The sequence below is a fragment of the Vigna unguiculata genome, chromosome 2, assembly GCF_037176805.1.
Source record: "Vigna unguiculata cultivar grain cowpea cultivar isolate G323 ecotype 2 chromosome 2, ASM3717680v1, whole genome shotgun sequence".
NCBI lineage: Eukaryota > Viridiplantae > Streptophyta > Magnoliopsida > Fabales > Fabaceae > Vigna > Vigna unguiculata.
In genome coordinates, this window is record NC_140793.1 from 24,946,680 (window position 1) to 24,965,044 (window position 18,365).

General features: G+C 32.1%; 2 protein-coding genes across 4 annotated transcripts; one reads left to right on the top strand and one right to left on the bottom strand.

The window, feature by feature from the left end:
• The first annotated feature begins 8,370 nt into the window (after positions 1–8,370).
• Positions 8,371–12,740, top strand: PLPB (PAS/LOV protein B). Of its 3 annotated transcripts, none has more exons than XM_028058427.2 (7): positions 8,371–9,280; positions 9,913–10,120; positions 10,225–10,289; positions 10,652–10,731; positions 10,847–10,882; positions 10,985–11,048; positions 12,409–12,740. In XM_028058427.2, the coding sequence occupies exons 1-6, from the start codon at positions 8,749–8,751 to the stop codon at positions 11,033–11,035; spliced, it is 972 nt and encodes a 323-aa protein (XP_027914228.1). In that variant the 5' UTR covers positions 8,371–8,748; the 3' UTR covers positions 11,036–11,048; positions 12,409–12,740. The 3 variants fall into 3 exon arrangements, with proteins under 3 accessions (XP_027914228.1, XP_027914227.1, XP_027914226.1); XM_028058426.2 differs by having other exon boundaries at positions 9,913–10,042; positions 10,847–10,902; XM_028058425.2 differs by having other exon boundaries at positions 8,373–9,280; positions 10,847–10,902.
• Positions 12,741–13,875: 1,135 nt separating this feature from the next.
• Positions 13,876–16,190, bottom strand: LOC114166257 (glyoxal oxidase-related protein). Its single transcript, XM_028050976.2, has one exon. It carries the CDS (start codon positions 15,871–15,873, stop codon positions 14,176–14,178), a length of 1,698 nt encoding a protein of 565 aa, XP_027906777.1. The 5' UTR covers positions 15,874–16,190; the 3' UTR covers positions 13,876–14,175.
• Between the last annotated feature and the right edge of the window lie 2,175 nt (positions 16,191–18,365).

Here is an 18,365-nt window from a genome sequence, read left to right on the forward strand (position 1 = left end):
TTTTGAAAATGGTATAATTTTTTTCCCTTTTTCTAAAGTGATGAATTTATAATATTATAAAATAAAGTATAAATGATTCTATTATTTGGTTAATTTAGTTCAGTCTTTTCTTTTCAAAATGATATTTTTTTTTATCAATACTGGACTCAAATATAGCAAAAAACAGGTTTATATTTGGTGGACAAAACCCAATCCTCATTACCATTTCAACATATTCTTCTTATATGTAAAACCATTATTCTCTGTTTAGGATAATTTAGAAGAAAAAAGAACTTTTACTACATAAAAACAAGAGTATTAAATAAACTTCACTACTATAATAATGATTTTCGAAACTTTCTTACCAACTTTCTACTTTTTATAATAAATAATAAAATATTGAATGCATTTTATATTTTTAATGCATAAAATATTTTTATTTATTTATTACCATAAAGTAACAAAAAATCGTAAACTTTCCAAAAAACATAGGTAAAAAAATATAGCAGTATTCCTTTAAATGTTTTAAATTGAAGATAATCCAATTATTTTATCAACACTTTGTAAAAAAAATAAATTTAACAACCTGTTATAAATTCTAAACGGAGTTAACATATAGATGTATCACAATAAAGTAATTTCCATCTCTTTATGACTATCAATGACGGTGAACGCTATACCAAAACACATCCTAATTTTTTTTCATAATGTATGTTCGAGTTACAATTTAATTTTCTCACTGTGATCCAATGTGGTGCAGTTCCAATCATGATGTGAATATGAATTTACCAGAAATGGGGTAATGTGAAGATGAATCTTTGTACGTGATAGTGAATGGTAAAAGATGCTCTGAATGTTATGTTTTGTGATTGGGACTGAGATTAAGTTTTACTTGACCCCACCGTAGATGTCAATTGTTATGATAACAAGTTAAGTCCAGAAAAAAAAAAACACTGAATTTAGAAAAAATAGTTATTTTCTCTTAACCTGAGAGTTAATCTTTAATTTATAAATAAAGTAGTTACAAAAATAATAATCGACTAATCAAAATATCTATTCAATACAAAATAGCTGAATAAAATAGTGTAAGCATCCGGTTTCGTCCAACAAATAAATGTATTTTCAAAAATAAAGAAAAAACAGTGAATAGAAAATTAATAATAAAAATTAGTAGAAAGAAAATTAAAATTTTGAAATAAAAATTAATTGTTTTAATTAATTAGAAATTAAAAACAATAAAACCCTTTTTCTATTAACACGCCATATTGTTTCTATTCCAACCACCTCATAATCTTCTCCCAAAAACCCAATACGTATTTCTAACCACACCTCTCTTTTCTTCTTTTCTCTACTCACATTTTTTTCTCTCACTCACACACACCCCTCGTAGGATCCACACTTCACTAAAATTTCAAGAAAGAGAGGGAACAGGGAAAAAGAGGGTTGATCTGGAGGATCCAACGTTCAAGAAGCAAGAATCGAAAGGAAAGTAAGACAAGTCTAGCCTCGGAGGTGATTCAACCTTTTCAATGAGATTTACGTTTCTTTTGCTTGGGTACTTAGTTTTGGTTGAATGATACGCTGGTTTATCCAAATTCACTTCCAGAATAAAATTTAAAATTGTAAGAGAAAGTTATCAGAATTTAATAGAGTTAATAAAAAACTTGTGAGTATACGTGAATGGTCAGTGAACGTGAGACAGAATAGAGTTTGGGTTAGGTGCATGGAAGTGGTGCATGTGAGAATGAGTGATGTGAGGTGCCTGGGAAAAAAAAGAAAGAGTGAATGCGTGGACAGAGTATGTGAGATGGTTAATGGTGGGTTAAGTGAAAAAAGATTTTTTTTAGAGAGGATTATGAGTGAAAAAAAAATGAGGATGATAAAAGGAAAATTTTTCACTATTTTTAATGGTAGGTTAAGTGAGTTGCCTCACCAATCCACGTAAAAAAAAATTATCTATTTATTTATTTTAAGTATTCAAATATTCAAATGATTTTTTTAAGTAATCCATGATATGACAATGACACTAAAATCATTCATCAACGTATATAACTTGACAATACAATTAATTCAACATTCAAACTATTTAAATACTATTGAGCAACATTCTAATATTTAAAGATATGAAATTGTGAACCTATATAATTAGGAGTAATAAATAATTATTAAAAAAAATGTTGGTGGGTTAAATGAGTCAACCCACCTTCAACCCGACTCGAACCCGTGGTGAGCCGGAGTGACTCATGGGTTGAAACCCATTTTAACATCTTTATAGCTAAAGCTAGTAGGTGGTAACTAGTAGCTAGTATCTAGAACTAGTTTCTAGTAGCTAGTAATTAGTAACTAATAGCTAGTAGCTCGAGCTAGTAACTAGTATATCTAGTTATGGCTAATAGCTAGTAGCTAATAGCAAGTAGTTACACCTAATAGTCATAACCAATAGCTAATAGTTAGTTAGTAGTTAGCAGATAGAGCTAGTAGCTTGTATCTAGTAGCTAATAACTAGAGCTTATAGCTAATAGTTAGAGTAATAGATACGCAAGGAAAAGAAGATCAAATTTTATTTGTATTTTTTTTTAATTTATTTTTAAAATGTGTGATTAGACAAACACAAAAGACACTTTTTTTTATAGAAAATAACATTTTTAAGAAAACAATTACAAACAAAAACTCGCCAAAAATAGGGATGTTACAAACTGAATGCAAGATTATTATACCAAGAAAGAAAAAGGAAATAAAATATTGCACGCACAGTATGATACTTAAGTTTCCTTTACTCAAATTCTGAATTTTGTTGTCCAAATGAATATAGAGTGATTGTTATATGTATTATTTTATTTCAAAATAAATTAATATTTTGAAAAGATAAGTCGTCCAGTATCAAATAGACGTAATATGTAAGTTTCGTCCATAAATCCAATTTATCTTATACCAATCTAATCAACTTAGATTATTGTTCAAGTATTGGGTTAAACTCAACTAAACTCTTCTAACTTATTATATGTACGTACAACTTGGTCATGAGTTTTACTTTAAAAAGATTTGTTACCGGTTTTAATGTATCTTTTTCAATTATAGATTTAAATACTGATTGGTCCTAATTTAATTATTTATTTATATTCAATTTGGTTTTAATATTAGTGAATTTTATTTAATTTAATTCTTTTTTCTAGCATCGTTAAAATAATTAACGGATTATAACTGTGACTGTCATGTGTCAAGCCAATATCATGTTACGTATCCAGATCAGTTTCTTGCATTCAACTTGGTCATGATATTCGTTATTTTTGTTCAATTTATAGTCCCAATTTTTTGTTTTAATTGAGCAATTTAGTCCTTTTCCAAATTAAGACCAAATTTAATCTTTAGACCATAAACATATTATAAAGTAATATAACTAATTAGTATAATGTTTATGTGATTTTTAATACTTTATGTGATTTTTACCTCTTAAATTTTTAAACCATTCCCTACTTCTAAAATTTTCATTATAATGTTAAACTTTATCTAATCCTAAACAAAAAATATTTAATAAAAATATTAATATAACATTCATATAAAAATTAAATTTGATCTCAATTTAAAAAAAATGGAACCAAATTGAGCAAAGATAACGAATATTAAGGTCAAATTGAATATAGAAAATTACCCTAATACGTGACATGATATTGATCGGACGCATGAATATTTAAAAAAAAAAACTCCACAAAATGACACGTGACTATCACGGTTCATAATTAGGGATGTAAAAAAAATTCGTACCCGTGGGTATTCACGGATAAAACTCGCAACGGGTAGGAAACGAATATTAAAAAGGGATACCCGCTATCCGTGAGTACGGATATTTTTTATACCTGCATGTTAACGGGACGGGTACGGTATCATAGTATCCGTACCCGCTAAACTTTAATTCACAAAAATATCCTCATATATATATATATATATATATATATATATATTAGTAAAAAACATTCTGAGTTTTCATTTAGTGATGGTGGTCGGATTCTTACCCCACATCGGAGTAGATTACTTCCAAATACTGTGGAGGCATTGATATGTCTCTAAGACTAGTTATGGATCAACATGGAAGGTAATAAAATTAACACTTTTACTTAGATATTTAATTAAGTGATTGTTAGAAATTTTTAATGAATTTCTTATGTTTTCAGACTCTTCTAGATTAAAATTGGACAACATGAAACTTTATACAATGTTGCAAGATGTGAACATTGATGAAGTTAGTAATTTCTTTAATATTTCATTCAAAAATAAACTAAAATATAAATTGTTAGTGATTTTTTATGTGTTTGTTTTTCAAGAATCAATAGGAGAAAGTGAGTTTGTTGATTCAAACACTAGTTATGGTTAAATATTTGTTTTTTTAAATATTTTTGTAAATACCTGCAGGTACCCCGTGAATACCTGCGGATATGAAAAAAATAGACGGGTACCCGCATAAAGAATACCGTACCCGACGAATATGTGTACAGGTACATGGCGAATATTTATCCAACAGGTAAAGTACGAGAGAACTACTACCCGTATTCTATCTTTCCCATTAACATCTCTATTCATAATCCCTTACATTTTCTAAGAATGTTAGCAACAAGAATAAATTAAACAAAATTAACTAATATTAAAATCAAATTAAAAAAAATTAGAATTAAATTGAAAAAATTAAATAAATATTATAACAAATCAGTATTTAAGCCTAAATTATATATATATATATATATATATATATATATATATATATATTAACAAATAAATATATGTACAGAAAATGAACTCCCTTGTGCACTTCCGATGCCACCTACACAACCTCGTGATACGAAAGGTACACGTGGTGATGGACAATTCGCAGTGCTTCAAAGCTCGAAATTTCCTTTCAATTTTGGCAACAACTATGGTGATTTCGGACACCAACCTTACACTGTATTTGTCTTTATAACACAATGTCAAAACTTAGGTGTTTTTATTAGGATGATAAAACCAGTCGGTCTCGTCAGTACGTGGCCCGTAAAAAAAATGGGTCGAATTGGTTTGGCCGTCAAACAGAAACGAGTCAATAATCACAATTCATTTTAGATATCACAGATTAATGGGTCAGGCTGGCTTTTGTTCACTTTTTTTTTTAATTTTTTAATTTTTTTAATTTGTTTATATATTTATCTAAATTATTATTAAAGGCATATTTAATCAAATAAAATATTTTTTAAATTTTTAATTGATTAGTTAATGTTTTTAATTAGATAGGTTAAAATAATTATTAAATTTACATATTAAATTATTCAATTATAACTAATAATTGAAACTTAATGTGTAGGTGTTAATGATTTAAATTACAATATCATTATATATTTATACATTTAAAAAATATAATATAAAAAATTAATCTTTTTAATTATTTTTATTTTATTTTATTTTTTTAAAACGGACCAACAGGCCAGGACAGACTGACCCATACTTTGACCCGTTAAGTTGACGGGCTGGACGGGACGGGCTAGAACAGACTGACAGTTTGAAATCTTCAACCCAACCCATCCATTTTAACACGGGCTGATGAGCTGGCCTGTTGGACCTAGTCCATTTTGCCACCCTTAATTTTTATACTATAGATACTGATATTTAATAAAATTATTATAATTATTAGTGTAACATCCCAAATAAGTAAATTATCTTATTAATTAAAACATTATATAATAAAATATATAAACATATATAGGTATATAATATTCATTTACAAAACTGGATTAAGGAAGTAAAACATTTATTTTAGATCTTCAGAAGAAAAAAAATCAATATTTTTTTTATTACTAACGTTTTTCTATAAAATTAATTATATGTTTAAGAAAAAAAGTCTTAAAATTTCTTTAAATACTAGTATATCTCTATTAAATTAATTATAAAATCATGTTTAAGAAAAGTAAGTCTAAAAAAATTTATTACTAATATAGCTCTATTAAATTAATTATAAATTTATGTTTGAGAATAACATTTAATTCAATTATTATTAGTGTCTACAAATTTGTATTGGTATTAAAAATATAATTAATGAGCTAAAACTTTTTTTAGTAAATTATTAGTTTGTTTACAAGAAAAAATAATGAAAACTTTTTTTAGTAAATTATAAGTTTGTTTACAAGAAAAAAAAAAGTATGAGTAGTTATCTTTATTCTCTTATCATCATTCTAGATTATATTTTATTCTTTTTTATCTTTATTGTGACTTCTTTTGTCTTTCCTTACTTTCTTTTCTTCTAATAGTCTTGTTTCAGGGTTTTGACAAATTACATTTCCTTGAATATCATTTTATTTTTGTGTATCGATTTTTTCATCCTCATTTCTGGTTCGTATGTTCTTCTTTTTCTATTTGTGTTGTTGTTATTATTATTTTGTTTTGGATTTGTATTAGAATTAGAAATGTGTTTGTTTTGCTCAGTTTTATTTTTCAGTATTAGAATTAGAAATGTGTTTGACATGGAACTGGAATTTTTCTACAAAACTATTAATAAGATTAAGATGTAGTATTTTGGTGGATAATAGATTAATTGGAGCATAATTCAAAGTTGAATTTTTTGTAGAAAAATAATTTAAGTTTAGGAAAAAAAAATACTTACTATCAAGTTGAAAAGAACAATAATTTTTTTAATTATTTTTATTAATAATTAATCATAAGATAAACTCTGCATATTTGTGAAAAAGTTGAGACTTGAGAAGGATGAATAAACTTGAGACTTCAAGATATTATAAGTCTATTATCGATTTTACTTTTTTGACAACCAATACCAAGTTTTATTGTGTCGTTTTATATTGATGAAGCTATTGAACAATCAAAAAATCTTCTTTCATTTTTGTAAAAAATATAGAAAAAATAGATTTGAAAATGCATTGATTTGTACTAAGAAAATTGATTTTGAAATGAATATAAAACTTAAATTTCGTGAAAAACATATTATAAGCAAAAAACTTTTTTTTGATAAAAATATTGATAATGAAAAAGATCTCTTCAAGAATCATTCAAAATTAATTACTTCTTATATATTATAGATAAAACAATTACCGTATATTTAAAGAATTTAAAATGTAGAAGATATTTCTTGTTTTGTATTTAATATTAAACAATGTACACAAATGATTAATTTGCTAATTTAAAGTGTTACAAGGAACAACATTTTAAATAATTTTTTCGTTGTGTTCTTAATTGTCTCTTTTATTTATTTTCTATGTTATCCAACAACCATGCTATTTTTAAGAAATATTAAAGTGAATAAATGAACTCATACAGTTATTTTATTATAAATTAAGTTAAAATTACTTCATATATTATTATTATATAATTAAAATAGATGGATTTAGTCCACCCACTTACGAATTATAATTAAAATTTTCAGTTATTTGATTAAGAATTAATTATACCTAAAAAAATATTTTATCAAGTAAAAATTACATTATTTAAATATTATTTAAAAACAATTTAACCATAAAAAGAAAAATTAAAGTGTGAATCTATATGATTAAAAATAATAATAAAAAATATAATAAAAAATACAGAAATATAGTTATTGTTAGATTAAAAATCAAGTCACTCCTCCAATTCCTAGTAACATCGTCTAATCGAATTCAATTTTGATTTATAATTAAAAAATTATTTTTTCAGTTCAACCAATGCGAACACGTGGTAAGGTGATGTTTAATCTCATGTTGACGACAGCTTTACTATTAATTAATTAATTATTTATTTATTTAAATTAAACTGTTTAATACCATACATAACTGCTATACCATACACCTCTCTATCCCACACGAATGAATATAAATGACGCTGAATTCAATTATTAGCTCTATTCACTAAACAAAATCTATCGTAATCTAACAACACTGACACGTCACCAAACAAAATAAAACATGCACACCGAGAAATGACGCGGATTGGATAAGAATCAACCCAACGTCAATTTCTCACTTTCTTTTCTTAATCAAAATTGAAACTTCCTATTTCTCTTTCTTCAACAGTAGAATTCAAAACGCCTTCAAAAAATTACAAATAAAAAATCAAATTTCTTAAACTAACTTTTTTTTTTCATCATCCAAAATCAATACAAGGCAAAATGGCAAACGTATGGTTGCAGCTTCACCCCTTCTTTGTGTTGTACACGTTTCTTCACTGGTCCATTTACTTGACCAGAAAACCGAAATCATGCCATAACTCTAAAATATCTTGCACTTTATTGTCAATAATTAACCAACTCCTATGGCGGTTTTGTGGTACAAAGTAGAGAAAATTACCATAATTTTAAGAAGGAAAAAGGATAGAGTTAAAGAAAAGTAAAAGAATATTTTAATTAATTGTTAGTATATATAAAGAAAATAAAGAAAATAAGAATTATGTGTGACTGCGGTTACGGTTGGTTATTCCCTCAGTTGCTTCGTCTTGTGGTAGTGGTGACACTCTGCGTTTGTCTTTGTCTTCCCTTCATTTTCCATCCAATAATTTCTCCTTACACGAACACCAGTTAATGGCTACCCTTCAATTCCACCACAACTCTTCTCAGATATTATTCTTATTCATCTTTTGCTTTCTTTAGAACTAAGCGAATAATTTCTTTGCCCTTCTCGCCCTCAAAACGCTGTCGTTTTCATGTCTTCACAATCGGCACGCTGCTAGCACCTGCGGAAGAAGAAGAAGAAGCTGCAGCGGTAGTTCACATGGGATTGGGAAAAACTGTAAGAAGAAGAGGAGTCATCGAAGGTTCTAGAACCGCCGCCGATGCTGATGGACCTGTGTGCCCAAATCCAGAGATCATTCGACCAACTTTACACGTGCCACGCGCGCCACTCGCTCGACGAATTGCCTGACAGCTTCACCATCACCGACCCCCACATCCCGGGCCACCCTATCGTTTTCGCAAGCCCGGGCTTCCTCAAGCTCACGGGCTACGCGCGCTGCGAGGTCCTCGGACAGACCGCCGCCGTCTTCCAGGGCCCGGGCACTTCCCGGAGGTCCGTCATGGAAATCCGCGAGGCCGTCCGAGAGGAGCGCACCGCGCAGGTCGTTTTGCTCAACTACCGCAAGGACGGCACGCCGTTTTGGATGCTATTTCGCGTCTCTCCCGTGTTCAGCGGCGACGGCGGCGCCGTCGTTCACTTCGTCGCTGTTCAGGTCCCGCTTCACAAAAAGGACGGCTCCGGCGTCAGGGATTTCGGCTTCGGGTGCTGCCGGAAGGAAGTGTGCACTGATTCGTTATCGGAGCTTGGTCGCGTGTGTTCCGTGGAGCAAGTGTTGGAACGTGATGTCATTGGTTGGTTTGTTTATATGCTTTTGCGTTTTGCCATTTTCCTTTTCAGTTGAGAGCTTCGTGTTAAATATTGCTTCACCAACCCTGAGAATTGTTGGTTGCACAAGTAAAAATGATTTCAGGACAAGACATAGATATGCGTGCTTCTGTTCGTGTTTTTTTAGTTAGAATTGTAGTTTAATCTCCTTAATCTATCTACAATTTTAAAGTATACTTTTATTATATCAATCGCTGATATATGGAATGAAACTCTCGATTAGAAAGCAACGCTCATCTAGCAATAATTTTTAACCTTTATTCTGAAAACCATGAATACATTTTTTGGTGTTGTGTTTTTAGGGAAAATAGTTTCATTTCAGTAATCGATTTCAAAATGTTTACATAAAAAGTCATCATAAATTGATTAAGTAAAACATTGAATAACAAGATCAAAATCACACGGAGAACTGGATTTAAGTTTTCTGCTAGTTTTAAATCTTACATCCTTTTGTTTATTCATCCTTCTACTTGCTGAACAAAAGAAGTTAAATGCATTTTATATTTGATGCAGAATTAATGTGGTAGCCCTTTGTGGTCTCGCAGTAATTGTGCTAGTGGTTTGGGTTATACTGATTTATTGGCTTTGTGAGATGCAGAATTGGAGAGTGAAGAACCGTGTGAGGCAAGTGAGGAGGAGATGCGAAGTGCCGTCACTGCCATGGACAATATCTTCTCCGTGCTAACCCATTTTAGTGAGGCGACTGGCAGATTAGTGTGTAGAAAGAGGTGCAGCATTCCTGACGTGGGTCTTTTAAGCACATCCTTGATTATTTCTCTTGGTAGAATCAAACAAAGCTTTGTATTGTGAGTTATTGGAAATGTCTAGTTTTGGTATTACTTTACCAAGAGCTTTATCCTTTTTGCAGATCCTTAATTTGTTGTTTATATGGTTTTGAGTTTCCTTGCAGAACTAATCCCCATTTACCGGACATGCCTATTGTTTATGCCAGTGATGCCTTCTTGGAATTGACAGGTTCTAAAACTATTTCCTTGTATAAATTTTGTTTTGATAAACTTTTCAACAAGTACTTATAAGGAAAAAAAAGAGACAAATGAATTACACTTTTCTTTTTAGTTAAAATCAACTTATGGATTTCAACTTTTTATAGAAGTGCTCTCATCTAACTTTTTCCAACACCGATGTGCATAAGTTGATTAAAGAAGCTTGATTCATTTATCTTTTCTTTTCTTTTCTTATGGTACTTATTGAAAAATTTATCCACCATAATGAAAGCCTCATGCTTATTTACAGCTTAATGCTGCGATCTGATGTAAGGACGTAAAACCAATGGCTCAAATTTACTTATGTTTTTAATTATCCCATTACCTGAATAGGTTATGGAAGAAATGAAGTTTTGGGTCGCAACTGTAGGTTTTTAGGTGGAACAGATACTGATACCTCTACTTTATATCTGGTAGTATGATTTTCTTGCCATAGTTTTTCAATGCTGTCTTCCTAATTTAGCAACTTGGAGTCTTAGACTAATGGAAATGAACTTTGGGATTATGCCGTTTTCTTGTTGTTTACAGATAAAGGAAAGCATTAAAGCTGAACAACCATGCACAGTACGTATTTTGAATTACAGGTTAATACTTCACTTTTTATTCTGCTGTCAAAGCTGTAAGTTTATTTATTGAATATACTGAAATTTTCTTGGACACTGACAGGAAGGACGAAAGTTCATTTTGGAATTTTCTTCATATCTCACCCGTTCGTGATGCTTCTGGCAAGGTAATCTTCACAAACTATTTCTTATCTAAGCTACAAATCTTAAACGTCCGTTTTCCAATTTCTGTCGGTCATTTGTTTTTCCAAGTCTGATTGGAGACATGAGAGAATTTTAACACAACCAAACATAAATATGGTCTTTATATTGGTGAATAGATGATAGCTACTCTTTTTGCTGCTTTGACAATACCATCTTTTAATTATTATAATCAGTCAGGTCCTAATGTGTAGTTATATTAAAAGGAAAATAATTTCTTAATAACTAAATTTTGATAACTTTCTCTTACAACCTGAGGCGGCATCTTCTACTAAGTGACTTCTCATTTTTTCATTTCTCTATATTCCAAGAACACTTAAAAGATGTTATAAAATTGTCAAAATTTAATAGTCAAAATATCATTGTCTTATTTAAAATTATGAAATTTTTGTGGTTGTTTGTTAACCGTATCCCCTGTATGGTTTTCAACTCTGAAATTTGTCATTCATTGTGCATAAGAAGTGGTCTGTGGTCTGTTGCACTGGAAAAACTTTCGTTGAGGAGGTAATGGTTCATATTGTGATAAAACTTTTCCTATTTTGTTTGCTTTAACCTCTTGTTTGTTCCTCATCTCCCCCTCTCCCCCAAAATTCTAAAAAAATAAAATAAAAATTCGAGAAATGAAGTCAGTAAACTGTTTTGCAAAAAGTTACAATGTATTCAAAATTGCTTTTTTGGAAATTGCACGACTGGTGTAAGTTTGGGTGATATATCATCAGATAACTTGATGGATCTATCATTTATTTCTGTTGTGGTGGATATTAGTAGCTGAAATTGTAGATGATGGCTTAATAATATTCACAATTCTGACGTGGTTATTTAGGATAACTTTGATGGTTCATGGTATGGTATTGTCTGGTTACAATTTTAAATGCAAACACTTGGTCTTTTGTTTACCTGTTTGATTGGTACCTTGATGTTACCACATTCTCATTTTGTTTCTGTGGGTAAAGTAATGAAAAATCCGGATTCTCGCCTTCTCTTGCCTCTGCTGTTTGAGTTACCAATTATCCTGCTGAATTTGTTTTCATTATGGATGCAAATCATATTTATATTCTGTATGGGTTTTTGCTGAGTTAAGTTAGTCAGGGATCAACATCCATTATGTGTAATGGGTTGGGATGACAAATCGGGTCAACTCTATTTTTTGGTCCATTTCACACTTAGCTCGCCAAAATTGGTCGGGTCAAGGTGGCCTGCCAGTGCAAACCCGTTTTTCACATTTATGTGTCTTGAATCTGATGATTTGTTACCCAGTATATCATGCTTCCATAGAAGCTAAATTGAAGCGCTACTAATTATAGAGTGATCGATGCTGATGTTCAGGTTGCATATTTTGTGGGAGTTCAAATAGAAGAGAGCAATAAAAATGACGATAGACAGTGTTTGAGTCCAGAGAAAAGGCAGCTTAGTGTGGTTGGTGTAGTCAAGGTTGCAGTGAGGAGTTTATCAATGAGTGCGGGATCTTCGAAGTCGTAGTACACGGATCTTGTGAGTTCGTTCCTTATGATATTAATCCATTGGGGACACTGATCGTTGAGATGATAGAAAGAAGCTAAAAAATTAATTGTGAAGAGAAAAAAAAAATCCATATATTGTAAGAAAACATTCTGCCTTCGAAGTCTATATATAAATAAAATGTATTCTATTTTCGCGTACTGGGTTGAAAAGAACTTTATTTACCGTAATTTAGAAATAAAAATTTACTTGTACTAATTCCACCTTCTTCTGTATAATATAATACTTTGTAGTTACACATAATGTGTATAAATGTATGTATTCATACTGTAATTAAACGATGAATGCCTTCATAATCATACTAGGCATTTATTGCAATACGTAGATTAAGACCTAATGATGATTAAGACTCCAAGATGAATTGCAATTATATATATATATATATATATATATATATATATATATGTATATGTATATACTTCGGTCTAAATTGTTGACTATAAGAACGACAAAAATCTATGTTGAACTGTCAATAATACAATTCACCGGATTAAATTTATTTATTTATTTTATATTTAACAATATGTGAAGTTTAATCTTAAAAATAATGTGGTTATAAGGCACGATTTTCTTTAGGAACCTTTATGAAACTATTATATAATTTCCAGAAAAAAATACCAATGAAAAAATTATTATTATTGTTTTATCTGTTGTTGTAATTAATTTTTTTCTCAGAAAAAAAACATTGAATCTTTACAAACGAGTTTTTTAAATTAAATGTCCTTTAAAAATCAATCAATTTCAGCAAATGCATGTGTCGTCAACTCCTTCTTGAAATAAGGATCTATTTTATTCTCTCTTCCTAATGTATTTCTAACAAACTACTACCACTAATGAATGAATAACTTAGCTTGTTTGCTTTACATAGTTAGAATTAGAATACTTTAATAGGAGATATTATTAAGTACCACATTAATTTCGTCACCCCTTTCTTGCATATCACAGATTTTTTTATATTTTAATTTTATTTATCCATTGTTTCTAAAATTTAATCTCTTTTGTTGTCAATTATATTCTTTTTTTTCACCTAAAATTTGATTAATTAGTATATATAAAATGAAAAATGATAAAATGAGAATTTTATAATTATTTAACTACACAATCAAGAATAAATATTACATCTCATCTTTTAAATAAAAAAGTATATCACAGTGCTCTTTTTATCCCAAAAAAGAGAGTAAATGAACACTTTTCTCATAAAGAAGAGAGAAATTATTCTTCAAAAATTAGTATGAGGTTGACTAACTCCTGCAGTGTAGTCTTATGATTGGAAGGTATGTCCATAACTTGGCTTAATCATGAGAACATTAATCGTAAGGGATGAAAAAAAGGAAAAACAAAAAATAAAAACTGAGTGATGAAATAAGATTGACCAAAAGTGATGGATATGTTAAATAGAATAGAAAATTCCCAAGGTAACATGAAATGGGAATTAAAGGATGTAAAAGAATAATGGTCCAAGTCAAAACCTCAAACACTCCCACCCTCTACAGACCCACATGCATGAACCACTAAAAACCAGTAATTCAATTTCCTCAAACAGTTTCCGTCTAAACCATAATTTTCATTTCAAACTCACTTCACCTGAACCCAAACTGCAGCGCTTGGAACTCCGGCGTGCACAATAAAAAGCATGTAGAACCCAGGCGGCGCCACAGCCAGCGAGGGAGGCGCACGCGCCACCACTTTGTACCCTGACGGCGCCACCTGCTGAATCCCCACCACCTCCAGCACAAGCAACCTCTGGTTCATTGCAAACGAGTGCGTGGTAAATGACGGCGCCACCAGCGTCACGCCCACCCCTCCCACACGGTACTCCCGTAGCAAAAAATTCACCGCAAACGCCCTCCCATACGACGCCGTATTGTTCGAAGCCTCAACAGCAACTATCGACGGCCGCAGCGAGTCAAACTCGGTCCCCAAATACTCCGGGTAATACGCATCCAAACTCAACTCCGTCGGGTACGGGTTTGCCCGAAAATCATAAACCCTATGCGGGTTGCTCCCTCCCACTAAAACCCTGCCATCTGGCACCAACACAGCGGACGAGTGATACATCCTCGGAGTACTCGCCGGCGCCAGTAACTGAAACCTCTGAAACTGGTCAACCAAACCGGGTCTATACAAAACCGGATGCAAAACCGGGTTGGCGGCGTTCTCCCACCCGGCGGTCCCATTCATTGCACCGTTCAAGATAATGACATTCCCATTGGGAAGCAAAACCATGTCAGGCATAACCCTCGGGGTGGGCATGGTTTCCATGACCCATACAGGGTTCGAATCCGTCACCCTCAACCTCCCGCACGTTCTGGAAGCTTCTAGAAAGATCTTCAACGTGTTGGCCAAGCTAAACGCGCCGGGGTAGGCCCCGCCGCATATCATAATTTCGGCGTCTGGCAAACGCGTTCCGTTGAGCGCCGTTAGGTTTAACGGGAGGAGGACGGAGGAGGCTGTGCTGGGGTAGTTTCTTTTTTCTTGGCCGGGGATGGTGGGGAAGTTGCGGAGGACCTTGTTGGTGGTATAGTCGAAGAGGATGGAGTTGCGGTTGGCGAAGATGAAGAGGTTTCCGTCTGGTAAGAGGTGCAAGAAGGGGTAAAGATTGTTCTCCTCGCCGCGGTTGGGGTCACGCGTGTGTTTCAAGAAGGGGAGGTAGTGGAAGGAGGAGGAGGCGACGTCGTTTTTGGGGACGAATTCGTAGGTGAAGGAGTTGCGGCCACCGACGACGATGATTTTCCCCGAGGGAAGGATTTGGTTGGAGGAGTACCAGCGGCTGTTGGAGAGGCTGTGGTTCCGAAGTTCGCGCCAGTCGCAGGTGTTGTGTTGGGGGCAGGGGGTGAAGGAGCGGAGGGTGGTGTAGCCGTCGTTGAAGCCGCCAGTCTGGAGGAGGGAGCCGTCGGGGGTGAGAGCTCCGGAGGAGCACCAGGCGTCGGTGCGGAGGGTGAGTGGGCGGAGGGTGTTGTGGGAGAGGTCGTAGAGGACGGAGTGGGCGGTGCAGTCGAGCTTGAGGGCGAGGTCGTGGGGGTTGAAGCGGCAGCGGTGGTGGGAGAGGGAGATGTTGGAGGGGCCGAAGTCGGTGCGGTCGAAGATTACGACCTTGTTGTCGTACATTACTTGCATGTGCATGGCGGAGATGCCTATGCTGCGCTGCAGCTCCACCCAGTGCCCTCCGGTGCTGTTTATACCATTTTCAATGCTGATTACCACCTCAAAGAACATGCTTTGAACAAGAAGAAGAAGAAAGAAAGATGGGAGGTTCTTGATCTTGAAAGCCATGGTGAGTGCTGGGTTATGGTGCTGAAGAATTTATACAGTGTGTGCAGTGTAGTATTACTAGTTCTGTGGTGAGTTCTTTCTCTTTCTAATTACTTTTTCAGTGGTGATTCTCTTCTCTTGATAGGGTCACAATGCATGTATGATTTGCAGATGAATTTATTGTAGAGATGAAGAAAGAAAACATGCAACAGTGCCACGCTCAGTTCGTCAGAAAAAAAACAGGGGCCCAAGCCTTCGACGGTTTCAGGACGACACTTGGAAAATTTGTGGTTTTGCCCTCTAACACATTTTATTATTAGTTATGTTTATTAAATAAGTAATATTTCTTACAAAAAAAAAATCTCAGTTTCATGTAATTTTCATTTCTATTTTTATACGTATTTGTAGATGGACAATTTAATTTTAAAGCAACATTCTTGTGTTATCATTCTTTTGTGTTAGCAAATGTTCCCTTTAAAGTATAAGGACTTATTGTGATAATTTGTAGTTATGACACTAAACATATGGACTATAATATTTTAAACAATTTGGTATAGATTTTGATCTGAAAAAATGAATTGGTTGCAGTGAGTGAGTGAATGGGGCCATCAAACACTTTAGTTGGAAAGATTGAGATGTGCATGGACCAGTTTTGTCTATTTTGAATAGAAACTCAGCTTACAGAACAGGGAATGGGTCAGTAATCTAAATCGAATTGATTTGGATCCAAGGAATGGAAAATCACATTTGTATTTTAGAAGAACCATGGTTGGCTGCATCTACAACAATAGCTAGGTTGGTTTAGAGTAGATAATCATCACAATTTCTTTAACATTGTTGGGATGAAAATTATATGTTTTTTTTAAGACGTAGGTAAAGGATAAAAGTGTAGTCTTTAATTTACAATTCATAAATTAATTATAATTTTTATTTATAATAAATATTATTTTAAATATCAATAATTTTTAATTTATAAAATGATACCTAAACTAATTAACATATTTAATACCTAAATTAATCGATATATATTGTGACTAATTATTTTTTATTTTTAAAATTAATTATTATTTAATAATTTTTTTGAGAATTTGATGTGAATAAAATATTTGAATGTTTTTAATTCTAAATATTATTTTAAAGGAAAATTTTAAGATTAAAATATTGAAATGGGAACTTAAATTTTATAATCAATTAGTTTAAGAAAATTTTATTGCAATGATAAAATTTTAATTTATATTTATATTTTTTATTTTTAGTATAGTAAAAAAATTACAATATTAATAACACAGAATTAAAAAAATTACATAACAAAAAATAGATATACAGAAGATTAATATTAGTTTTATTTTTAATAAATACACGTAACAATTATTAGAATAAAATGAAATGAAAGAATTTAGAAAATAGTTTAAGAGTAATAATGATTTTAAAATGATAATCGATGTTTTTATTCATAAAACGATAAATTATAAATAGTTTTTTCATTAATCGAGTTTTATTTCATAAGAATCACAATTTTTCTTAATTTTTTTAAGTTATTTCTCTAATTCGCTAACTTTATGATTAATGTTTGACGATCAAAGTATGCATAGGAATCTTGGCAAAGAGCGGTATAATTTTATCTATTCAAACTTTTTAAAAAAGTAAGTTCATTTTTTGTTTGAGTCTTTTAGTGAGATTTGTTGCATGTAAGGGTTATTGGGTTTGCATGTGAGATTTAAAAGCTCAAGATGAACATTATTTCGTTTACAATTTCTAGAGTGTGATTAGATCATTGGTATGAGTTTTATATGTACAGATATTACATCCTTGTGTGAGTAGAGGTCTTTAGAGACAATGAAAGTTAGTTTAATTATATAGTTTGGATTCTGTTTGATGAATGGGTTGTGATGAGAAATTGAAATTGTTTGTAATTTTTGAAGTGTATATTAGTATTTTGCATTGAAATGATGGTAGTGGGTGTTTTAATTTGAATTAAAATTTGGCGATATGTGAAGTTGATTAATTATAGCAGGTTTGTTCAATTTGATCTATTTGAGATTTATTTTGAACTAAACAATAGTATTTTTGAACTAAGGAAGAGATAGAGTTTTCTAGACAAGCAAATTGGGTAATCTGTTATGGTCGGTGAGTGTTTGAGTACTGATATGGTGTTGAGCGATACCTCAAAACCATCATGTGCTAAGCAAAAATTGGAACTCTGAGAGCCCTAGTGGTGTTGGAAGCCAATTAATGATCGTTGGGCGTTTAAAATCACAAAAAGCTATAGGGGTCTAGGGCGCTGGATGCTTCATGTGAGGCGTTGGAGGCTTCATGTGAGGCACTGGGTGCCAATAGAGTCTTATTGGGCTCCATCCAGAACTAATTACAGGGAGCTCTAGGGTCTCAAGGTGATGGGCATTAGGTATTTTCCATTGGGCGCCAAGTAGGGTGTTGAGCGTTGGACCCTTTCCACTAGGCACAAACTAGAACTTAAGCTTTAATGAGCCTTGTGTTACCTTCGCTAGCCAGAA

Coding starts and splice junctions, on each gene's coding strand:
- LOC114166257 (XM_028050976.2), bottom strand. CDS start 15,873: ATGGCTTTCAAGATCAAGAACCTCCCATCTTTCTTTCTTCTTCTTCTT.
- PLPB (XM_028058425.2), top strand. CDS start 8,749: ATGCTGATGGACCTGTGTGCCCAAATCCAGAGATCATTCGACCAACTT. Junction 9,281..9,912: donor GTTGGAACGTGATGTCATTG/GTTGGTTTGTTT, acceptor TGTGAGATGCAG/AATTGGAGAGTGAAGAACCG. Junction 11,049..12,408: donor TTCGTGATGCTTCTGGCAAG/GTAATCTTCACA, acceptor GCTGATGTTCAG/GTTGCATATTTTGTGGGAGT.